This window comes from Puma concolor, chromosome D1, assembly GCF_028749965.1.
Source record: "Puma concolor isolate L17-30 chromosome D1, mPumCon1.1.hap2, whole genome shotgun sequence".
Lineage (NCBI taxonomy): Eukaryota > Metazoa > Chordata > Mammalia > Carnivora > Felidae > Puma > Puma concolor.
Genome location: NC_141676.1, coordinates 6,184,674 through 6,195,987, shown reverse-complemented (window position 1 = coordinate 6,195,987; position 11,314 = coordinate 6,184,674). Strand labels below are relative to the sequence as shown.

The following is an 11,314-nucleotide window of genomic DNA, read 5'->3' as shown; positions in this document are numbered from 1 at the left end:
TGTTTCCGATTCTGTGTCTCCCTCTCTCTCTGCCCCTCCCCCGTTCATGCTCTGTCTCTCTCTGTCCCAAAAATAAATAAACGTTGAAAAAAAAAATTTTTTTAAAAATTTTTTTGAGTTTAGGGGTGCCTGGGTGGCTCAGCTAACTAAGCATCCAACTTCCGTTCAGGTCATGATCTCACAGTTTGTGAGTTCGAGTCCCGTGTCGGACTCTGTGCTGACAGTGCAGAACCTGGAGCCTGCTTCGGATTCTGTGTCTCCCTCTCTCTCCGTCCCTCACCTGTTCATTCTCTCTCTCCCTCTCTCTCTCTCCTGAGAGAGAGAGAGTCCCAAGTAGGCTCTACGCTGTCAGAGCAAGCCCACGTAGGCCTCAATCTTACGAACCGTGAGATCACGACCTGATCCTAAATCAGGAGTTGGACCTTAACCAACTGAACCACCCAGGTGCTCCTGGAGTTTCATTTTAAAGTGCTGGATGGGGCATCTGGGTGGCTCAGTCAGTTGAGCATCCAGCTTCAGCTCAGGTCATGATCTCACCGTTTGTGAGTTTGAGCCCCGCATCAGTCTCACTGCTGTCAGCACAGAGCCTGCTTCGGGTCCTCCATCTCCCCTCTCCCCTCAAAAATAAATAAACATTGAAGTGCTGGATGTCTTGCTGTGCTGAAGAACACCAGGGGCGGGGAATGGACTTTATCCGAGACAGGGTGTCTTCTCCTTGTGGGGAGGACCCGTAGTGAAGTTGGTGACTCAAAAGGGGGAGTTGAGTACCTCCTTACTAGTATGATCCTCCATCTAGCCCCCGCTCAGCCTGAAGTGTTCCCCTCTACCCAGCTCCAGTCCCTCCTTCAGCTTACATGTCCCACTCCAGTTCCAATGTCTCCCCATGAGCCCTATGAACCCTATCTGCCTTGCCTACCTATGTCCCCAAATTAGAGACGACGTTCAGTACGTGGGGCTGAATTGAATGGAAAGGTATGATTTGGATTTTCTCAAAGGAAAAATAAGTAGAGCTGAGGTGGCCAGTCTGCACCAGTGAGCCCAGTCAAGAGGTTGTTGAGAATTGTAAGCCTCTGGGAAGGGCGGTGGAGGAGCTTGATTGAGCCTGGGCCCCTTCCTCATGGGACAGTCACAGCTGCTATTCTTGGGCATCTGCCTCATCCTCAAACGTGGGAAATCTGGCTTTCAATGACTGACAACCAACCTGTACCTTTTTAAAGTATTTTATTAAAAAAAGAAAGAAAGAAAGAAAAAGGAAGGAAGGAAGGAAGGAAGGAAGGAAGGAAGGAAGGAAGGAAGGAAAAAAAAAAAAAAGAAAAAGAAAACCCAACCAAACAAAAAACCCAACCCAAGAACTCTTGGTTCTGGGAGTCTGGGAGCAGCTTAGGTCTTTGGGGAGGGTGGAACCTGGAAGACAGATGGTGTGGGGGGTCTCTGACCCCTGAGAGGAAGAGCAGCCCGGGAAGCTGACAAAGCAGCCTTTCCCAGGGCTCAGCCTCCCTCTGAGGCCTGGGCTCACCCACTTGAAAAAAGACAGGTGGGGCTCAACCCACAGAAGGCGGCAGGGTGGGCAGTTCTGGTCAGGCCTCAGACCTCTTGTCAAAGTTACCAACCAGTTAGGAAGGAGAAGAGGGTGGCCCGGGGCTCGATCGGGCCTATCAGCACCCACCACGAAGATGGGGTTCAACCCACCCTAGGGAGGCAGGCTCAGGTTGGGAGACAAGGCCCCTGTACTGAGCAGAAGAGGCCCCGATGAGGCGGATGGCCCGGGGGCAGTCCCAGGCAGGACTCCGGACGGGCAGGGTAAGATCCAGACTCTTGAGAGCTCAGTGGCCCTGGAGGCCGCGGGGCAGCGCCCGGATGGGCCGCGGCGGGGGATTGTCCAGGACCGGTTCCGGCCGGGCCCGCACGCCGCCCCGGCGCTTTTGCTTGCGCAGCAGGTAGCTCGAGTACTGCACCTCGGGCATGGCCAGCTTGAGGCAGGTCTCGGTGGCTGGACCGGCGCCGCCGCTGGGCAGGTCGTAGCCCATGATGTCCACCTTGCGGCTGGGCTGCCACGGCTGCAGCTGCTTGGTGCGGATCTGCGCGGCGGGCCGCAGCACGGGCTCCGCGCCGAAGCAGCGCCGCAGCAGGCGTTCGCGGGCCTCGCGCAGCTCGCGCGCCTCGCGCTCCACGCACGCGCGGCCGGCGCTCGCCACGCGGCGCCAGAACGTGGCGTTGAAGTGGTCGTAGAGGCCCGCGTCGAGCGCGTTCCAGGTGCGCGCGGCCCGCGCGAGCGCCGCGGGGATGGCGGCGAGGCGCGAGCTGGCGGCGCGCGCGTTCAGCTTGGCGTAGAGCACGTCGTCCAGGTCCCAGGCCAGCAGGCGCCGCAGCAGGACCAGCGACTCGTCGAAGTACTCGGCGATCATGACGAGCGAGAAGACCTCCTCCACCTGGCGGATGAGGCCGGCCAGGTAGGCGGCGTCATCGCGCGGGCTGCGCTCGTTGTCGCCGCCCAGGTCGTAGGCCAGCGTGTTGTGCGCGAACATGGCGAAGTGCTCGCCCGCGCGGTAGTAGGCCTCGGGCGCGCGCAGGAAGGCCTCGAGCGACGCGTTGGGCACGCGCCGGAAGGCCGGGCAGTACTGGTTGTAGTAGCTGAAGAGCGACTCGAACATGGCTGCCGGCTCGCGCAGGATGGTGACGTAGACGGTGCCGGGCGGCATGAGGCGCTCGAGCTCGGCGCGGTCGAAGCGCAAGTGGCTGGCTAGCACGTGCGGTGGCCGCGTGGCTGGGTGCACGAAGTGTGCCGAGAAGTTGCGCGGGTAGCAGAACTGGTGCTCGCAGCTCGGGTGCGGCAGGGCCACCGTCAGGTTGTGGCGCTCGGCGAATCGGAACAGGATGTTCTGGACAGTCGTGCCCGCAGTCTTGTGCGTCTTCAGGAAGGCCACAGTCATGTGCTTGGGGCGGGGCGGTGAGTCCCGCAGAGGCGGGCAGCTCAGAGGAAACAGCTTGGGGTACCTGCAGAGTTCGGGAGGTGTGCGGGGGAGGGGGGGCGGGGGTGGAGGGTGTGAGAGGGATGCTTCTCGACCCCTGCCCCTCCCCAAGGATGGTGAGATGGGCCACAGAATGGTCCAACCCGGACTATACCCATGAATGAGTAGAGGGATATGCCAGGCGGCCTTTAGTATGACGTCACCCCAGTGATCCCTGCTGGCCTCTGGCTATTCACGCCCTTGTGTATTTCCCTCCACATGAGTATGAGCGGGACTTGATGCTGCTCGGGAATAGAATAGGGCAGAAATGATGGGATGCCACTCCTGAGATTACATTATAAAAAGACAATGGCTTCTATCTTGGTCTCTCTGCCTCTCTCTGGGATGACTCACGCAAGGAGAAGCAAACTGCCATACTGTAAGCAGCTGTATGGGGAGGCACCAGGCGACAACAGTCCCTGAGGAACCGGGCCTCATTCTTTCAGCCTGGTTGAAGAACTGAATATTGCCAGCAACCACATGAACGAGCTTGGAAGGGGAGCATTTCCAATCAGACCTTCAGATGAGACTGCATCCCTAGCAGCCAGCTTGATTGCAATGCCATGTGACCTTGAGCCAGAGGAACCCAGGTAATCCACACCTGGATTCCTGGCCCACAGAAGCAAGATAATAAGTGTTTTTTAAAATTATCTTTAAAGTTTTATTTATTTATTTTGAGAGAGACTGAGAGAGAGAACATGAGTGGGGGAGAGGCAGAGAGAGGTAGAAAGAGAGAATCCCAAGCAGGCTCTGCACTTTGAGCACAGAGCCTGATGCAGGGCTTGAACCCATGAACCCGTGAGATCATGACCTGAGCTGAAATCAAGAATCCAACGCTTAACTGACTGAGCCACCCAGATAATAAGTGTTTGATGTTTTCAGGTAGCTAAGTTTTGAGGTAATTGGGTTACACAGAAACAACTAATACAAGGACAGAGGCCCTTGGAGATCTTTGAGAAAGTCTCCTCTACACATGTAGAAACTGAGGACCAGAAGGAGAAAAATCATTTACATTGTCTGGCAACTAAATAAAGTCACCATATTCTCTTGTTCTCTAGCTTTTTTCTCATTTTTACTCTTTGGCTTCTCATCTTGTAGGTGAGTGGCACGGGCTTTGAGGCAATCTATTTGATTCGTGATTCTGTTAGATTCTCTGGAGCCTCATTCATTCAATAAGTCTTTGTTTTTTTTTTTTTTTTTTTGAGCATCTACTATATGCCAGGCACTGTTCTAGGTTCAAGAAATATGCTAGTAGTATAAAAACCAGACAACAATCCTAGCTTTCATTTGTTTCCTTATTCCTGAAACAAGGGTGTTTGGGATTACAGGTGACCTGTAAATTCCCTGCATATTGAGTTACTATTGTTTCTTTTCTATCCTAAGCATCATGTAATGAGGAGAACTCTAAGCAGCTCTGAGAACACCACTGAGATTTCCTATCTGTGGCCCATTTGGGCTCAGAATAATATCTACACAGATGCCCTACCAAAAGACCGTTAAATCATCCAACAAGAACTGGGCCTATTCACACCATTCTTCTGGGCAGACCATGTAGAAAATGGGAATGAGGCCCTGAAGGGTGCAGGGACTTGGTGGGTTCACACAGTGAATCATGGAGCAGGGTAAGGGCTACTGCTAGTCATCACGTATCCTGTATCAGGGTGACTAACTGGGTCACCCATAGCATCATCCCCATTTTGTAGATGAGGGAACAGGCTCAGAAAAGTGAGGGGATTTGCCCAGCACAGCAGAAGTAATGAGAAGTTGTTTGCAGTCCTCTGGGGAGGCGCTCAGAATGTGATGCCACGGGAAGCATTTGGACGGGATTAGAATCCCAGTTTAAGTCACTAACTCTAGGACTTCAAGCAACCTTTCAGTGAAGACCAGTGCCTGCGCAAGCAGGTTGTGTGGATCTGAAGAGAATATATAGAAAGCACAACTCGAATAGAGGGGAGGAGGGGCGCCTGGCTGGCTCAGTCAGTGGAGCATGCGACACTCGTCTTTGGGGTCGTGAGTTCAAGCCTCATGTTGGGCATAGAGCCCATTAAAAAAAAAGTAAGTTTAGAAAAATGGAAGGAACAAAGCCCAGCAGAAGACAGACCCTTCCGGCAGATAGAAGGAGTAGGAAGGAGAGTTCCCAATTCCGTTGCCCACCAGGCAAGAATGCAGCTCCCCTGGGTCCCGCCCATGCAGTGAGGCCCTGCCCCCTTACCAGCTGAGCTGTGCCCCCTGGTGGATGAGGAGGCTTAAGGTGCTGCACCCTAGCACCAGCAGCAGGATTTTTCTGCGGCTCATCATCTTGGAGGCCTGCTGCAGGTGCTGGAGGATGGGTGGCATGATGGGGTACCCACCCCTGGACCAGCCGGGACCTCGCTATCCAGGACTCCCTTCGCCAGCACTCATGGGGGCTCCTGGGGCTCTGGTAGCAGGGCCAGTATTCCTGAGAGGCCTGGCAGGAGAAGGAGGCAAACAGGTTTGCGGCGGGCAGAGGAGATGGACTGTGGGCCCCAGCAAGACTGGTGCAGAGGAGAGCTCCAAAGGGTGGGGTGCGCAGAGAAGCCAGAGAAGATCGGATTCCTACCTCCCATTTCCAAGACCCTATCTCCGCACCCTCTAGATAACTTAGTCTTGGGTGGAATTACAGGCTCTGGGGTGTGGCCAGCTTTTCAAGCGGTAGCCACTCCTCCCTGGAGCCCTGTCTCAGCTTCTCGGCCTGGCCCTAATTCGTCTTTGTCTTGTGGTTATTTGTTTCTGTCTCCCCGCCCCCAGTAGGCTTGCCTTAGCACCAGTGCTTGGCTTAAAGCACAGAAGTCTCAATTCAAGGTTTCCCTCCTCCAGGATTCCTTGCCTGACTGCTTCAGCCAAGAGTTGGTCTTGACTCCCCAGAGACCGAGCTCCTCAGAAACCACTGACTGGACCTATATCTTCTCGAGTCTCTTGACATGCGTAAGGCATCGATAGTGCAGGCTTACTACATGTACCACACTAGTACATACCTAATGCCGTTTAATCCCCACCACACCCTAACACAGGCATTATTCCCCATTCTATAGACAAGGAAACTGAGGCTCTATGACATGGTGCTACTTGTCCCTGGTCACACAGTTGTTGGCAGAATCAGGATTCAGACCTGTTCTTTCTGGTTCCAAAGCCCATCCTTCTAGATGCAATGTGTGCTGCTTCCACAGAACATGGATTTCTCCATCCCTGCTCTGGACTCTGGTAGTTCTACGTGTTTCTCAGCCCCGAGCCTTCCTAGCTGGGCTCCTGCCCTGAGGGCCCAAGACCAATAAATCCATGAGAGAAAGAAAGGAAGGACTTGAAATCCCAGAACCCTATCTGGATTCCATCCCTAGACACCTGAAACCTTGGCCACTTTGTCAGCTGACTCTGCAGTGAGAGGTGCCTGGCCAAGGCCATGACATGGCAGCCGGGGAGAGGGGAGAGGGGTGGGGCGTGGGGAATACAGAGGGGCTCCTGCTTGTTTCCCCGCTGAGATTCTCCAGAAGAAGATGGGCCTCCATCCCAGGTGAGTGGCAGGAGTGAGAGGCAGAAGCAGGGAGGGCCTGTTTTCCAGCCAGTCACCTGTCTCTGCACAAATGCCTTGGCTCAAGGGCAGCCTGGCCTTTGGCAGTCCTGGTGGAAAGACAGCTTCAGCAGCAGTGTCTGTCTCCCCACTAGGGTGGTGTCTGTGTCTCAGGGGCCTTAGTCTCCAGGTCTGGGTTCAGCGTCAGCCTCACATTCACACCTCTCGAAAGGGGAGAGGGAGCCTGGAACCCTATGGGCATTTGCACGTATGTGGAACTAGGACACCTGGGTCCCAGGAGGGATGAGATAACGTAAAAACTTTTGACCGTCACTTCCTGCTGGGGCCTAGAGCTTGGTTTCTAGTTCCTCTTCTTTACCACTACCTTCCCCTCTCCTCTCATTAATCCTGGATTACATTTAAACCTGCTCGGGTGGAATGATGTGATGGTTAGGCCTTTCCTTTCTCTCCAGGCCGCATCACCTGGTTTCCTCCACCAGCCTGCAGACAGACTTAATCTGCCTGGAGCCGAGGGGGGTGAGGGGTCCACCACAGAGGGCAGCCAAGGGCACAGCAGAGAAAGCCTAAGGCCCTGCTGTCTTTTCAAGGATTGTTAAGGGCAGAGAAGGGCTGGCTATGCGAGGGTGAGGAAGCCTACAAGGGAAGTCAGCGCCTGTGGCCTCTGCCACTCGTCTTGCCTAGAGGATTTGGTGACAAGATGGGAGTTTCCCAAGGGGGCAAAGTGGGAAGTCAACCTATTCACATCACTGCTGAAGTCGCTAAAACTATTCTATTTTCAGAGGACTCTGGGTCAGCCAAGGAGGTCAAGCCCGGAGAGAGTGCTGCGGGGACTTTCCCTGGGAAGTGCTTCAAGCAGGCCACACAGAGAAGGACAACAGGGTGCTTGGTGGTCTCCTCCGTCCCACTCCCCTCCATGTCTTAGCCCTGGGGACCCAGTCAGCCAGACCCTCGTTTAAGGTCCCCTTGAAATAGGGCATCGTTAGCGCAAGAACTTCATGGACACCACCTCTAAGGTGGGCACCGGTTTCTGCTTGGCCACCACCAGTGTCGGGACGCTCACTACCTTCAGATACAGCCTGGTCCATTCCTGAGCAGCCTCAGCTGTTCAAAAGTTGTTTCTGGGACAGCTAGGATCAGCCTGCCACTATGAGTGCCCTGCTCAGCCTGTCCCCTTCCACCTTCCATCTACATGATTGCTAGTGTTGCTGTCCTAGACCACATGGATCATTTTTCTCCATGACAGACCTTCAGGTATTTGAAAGCAGTAACCTTGTCTCCTCTGGGTGGGCACTCGGCCAGGCTAAACATTCCAGGTCCTCAGAGAGGGTGCTGCTTGGACACTGGAAGCGGCCTCCCTTCCCTTGCCAAGTTCTCTCCATGATGCCTCCTCTGGAGATGGAGTCAGGGCACTGGCACCCGGGGAGGGGGCTGGCCAGGGCTGGATCTAACCTCTGTAATCTCCAGGCTGGTGTGGGGTGGGTGGTGGTCTCCTGGGGCCCTGGCTCCTGCCCCTTGTATTCTTCAAACTCCTCTGCCTCCCCTGTGTCTTCTCCATGGAGAGAGTTTCCCTCAGCCGTCCCAGACAGGTCAGGATGCCCAGCCTCATCAGAATATCAGTGCTAATTTTAGTCAGAACAATTTACCTCAGGCTGGTGCCTGGTTTTGCAAATTGCTTTCCTTTCTCCAGGGAACCAAAGGAAAAAATGGTATAGCTAGGCAGAGCTTTGAAAACGGGCTTGGACACCCACCCACTCCCAAATGAGCCCTTTTCTCTCTCCCCTCCACCTCTAGGGCCAATATGGGTGCTCTTAGAGGGGGAGGGTGTCCCGGCTTGGACCACCAGCCCTGACCATCGGGTGACCTGGAGACTCTGTCCTTACTAGAGCACGGCACAGCCCGGTGAGCAGGGAAACTGCTCAGGGCACTAGAGAGGAAGGGGCTGAGTGAGGGCTGAGGGGGTTGCCGATTGGTGGCTCGGGAGATCAAATATCTTTCCACCTCTCTCTTTTCCTGCCTTTTTCCTCCCAGCCTGCTGCCAGGTCCTCCCCAGCCCCCTCTCCTTGCCATCCACCCCCACGTCATCCCTGCCTCCAAATTCCCTTCATCCTTCTCTCTCCATCACTACCGCCCCTTCAGCCCCCATTCCCTCAATTTCATCCCCACCTACCCCAGGGATCCGGTCACTAGGATCTGGTCACCACAGGGGATAGGCCAGACTCGCCCTCTCACCCCGGCTTCTCTCGTTCCCCAGGGGGGTAGAGCGCCCCCCCGCCCCCATGCTCTCCAGGCACCAGGCCCCCGCGACACTCTCCTGCCCACCCCTCGTCCCCTGTCCCGGCCCGGTCCACCCCAGTCCCCCTGCCCCACGCCGGCCACTGCAGTACTTACGCCGCGGGCTCTGCCTCCGACCCAGGTTTGGGGTGGTCGCCGCTATCTCTAAACCCTTGTCCCGAAATCCAATGCGGATTGCAGGGCGCCGGGGACCCTGAGCGCCGAGCGCCGGTTCGCTCTCCTCTCCGAGCCTGGATGGGATCAGGTGGCGACTCCGCTCTCCTCTCCGCTCTGCCCGCCGTCCGCCCCCCCATCGCACACCGGAGGCGGGGCGGGGGCGGGGGCCGGCAGCGTGCAGGGGAGGGGGAGGGGGAGGGGAAGGGGAGCGGGAAGAGGAGGGGGCAGCTCTGACTTGAAGGCTGCCCAGGAACAATCTCCGGGTGGCGTCTTCGGATGCGGGCATCGCCCGGCAGCCTTGCAGAGAGGTTCAGCAATGTGGCCAGCATCTTGCCCTCACTCTACAGAAGGGGAAACTGAGGCCTGGAAGGTATCTGGATACTCTGGCATTGCTGGGCATTCCTGGGCTCTATTGGGCGACCTTGGCCTAGTGGGTCCTAGGGGAGTTAGAGACACGGGTACCTTTACCAGCACCCACATACTCCCTCCCTCCTCTTCTCTGTCCACCTCCAGCAGAGAAGCACAGCTTCAGCCTGGGGGCTGGTCCCATTTGCCCTCCCACCCCTGAAGACCCTTTCCTTCCAGCCCCTGAGGCAGTCCCCTTGCTGCTGACCCACTCCTACCCTACAGCAGGACTCCAGACTCACTTGTTCCTGACCAGAGCCTTAGCACTTTGTACTGGGAATCTGAGAACCCAAGTTCAACCCTTGTTGAATTTAAGACCCAGAGTCAAGAGCCAACTCCGTGGGCCTGGATACTTTCAGCTCTAGGATAGAGAGCTGTTCTTAGAGCTGCTCGGAGACTGCAGAGGTGATATGTGTGAAGGCTCTGTGTAAACTCCTGTGTGTCTGTGTGTGGGCGTACCCGGGTGGGGGGAGGGGGTGGTCCTGAATTTTCTACTCCCTTCTTAGACCCTAACTCCTACCACTTGGAGCTGGGCAGCAGCACCTCTCAAAGTCATGGCAGATACCAACAGCCCTACATTTAGTTCATTGGTTCTCATGGACTTCGGCTTTCTCCTACCCTCTTGACCTGTTAGGGCAAGAGCCTGGAGCTGGGACAGCCAGCCAAACTGGGACTGGAAGGAATTGGATTCCATTCTAGCCCCACACAGGTAGCTATTGTGCGAGGATCCTTGTTAAGAGGGTGAAGGGAATGGGGACTCTTGGAATCAGGAGAACTGCTTGTGCTCCAAGTTTGGCCTGTTGGGAGTGTCATCTTCTCTCTGCCCCTCAGTGACCGCCTCTGCACAATGGGAGGTTCTGTCCTGCCTGGGTCCCAGAGCTGTTATAATGAAGTCCCACTTGTCCCTTTCTGGCCATAGCTACATTACCTCCTCACTTATCAGACTTCAGTTTATCTTGTCTCAGAGACCCCTATCACCGTCCCCAGCACATACACATGTCTAGGGCCCTTCGGCCTCAGGTGACCTGCGAGCAGCTCTCCAGTTACGGGAAGCAGAAAGATGCTTCCTTTGGGTCAGAATGGCTCTACCTGAGTGGGCTGACATGCTGGAGGGGAGAATACCACTGGTACTTCTTCTGCCCTTTCTGGGTTTGGCTTTTCCTTTGGGAGTGTCAGGAGACTGGGGTGGTGATGGTGATTTTAAGAGGAAGGATCAAGGCTTGGACAGGAGGAAAGAGAATTTCCTATCCAGGGCTAGGATGTGAGCAACCTTCCTGGCTCAGTCCTTTTCTGTTTCTCTTGAACCCACCTTCCCTAGACTTGGCACCCCATTATTTTTTCCTCGCCCTCAGCTACTTCTCTTTGGGGGGGGGGGGGGTCAGTCAATGACATGGAGCATGCTAGAAAGAAGATATGAAGGGTGTGGGTGTGGGGGGAAAATGAGACCATTTTATTTGAGTTTTCCAGCTCACTCACCCAACACCACACACTCGCACAGGCAGTGAGCCTGTCAGTGAGAGGGCAGGGCTAAAATGGGAAGGGGACCTTCAGAGCTAGTGGCGGAGGTGAGGACAGAAACTGAATTGACTGACATTAGGATAAGGAAAGGTGGGAGCTGGACAGGCAGGGGGCATCTGCACATTCCTCCCTCAGACGCACAGGCCACTGGTGGTGGCAGGGTGGGTAAGTGAGGCAGCGTCGACTCCTCTGGTAGGCCGGTGGGGATGAGGGGACAGAAAGTCCTCAGTTCATTTTCGGGACTAAAAATTACGCAAATCCTGTTGCCCAAAAGACCGTTTCGGTCCCCCCCCCCCCCCATCAATCATTATGATGCAGCTCTTGAACGCCAGATGTTGCGAGACAGCAAAAAGACGAAGTCCCTGATCACGTTCTTGCGGAGGAGGTG

At 55.4% G+C, this 11,314-nt stretch overlaps 1 protein-coding gene across 1 annotated transcript; it reads right to left on the bottom strand.

Annotated features, from left to right (window-relative positions):
• Positions 1-1,291: 1,291 nt before the first annotated feature.
• On the bottom strand, positions 1,292-9,144 carry GAL3ST3 (galactose-3-O-sulfotransferase 3). The gene is made up of 3 exons (XM_086676849.1): positions 8,944-9,144; positions 5,221-5,457; positions 1,292-2,994 (listed from the first exon to the last, which is right to left on the bottom strand). The coding sequence occupies exons 2-3, from the start codon at positions 5,343-5,345 to the stop codon at positions 1,824-1,826; spliced, it is 1,296 nt and encodes a 431-aa protein (XP_086532975.1). The 5' UTR covers positions 5,346-5,457; positions 8,944-9,144; the 3' UTR covers positions 1,292-1,823.
• Between the last annotated feature and the right edge of the window lie 2,170 nt (positions 9,145-11,314).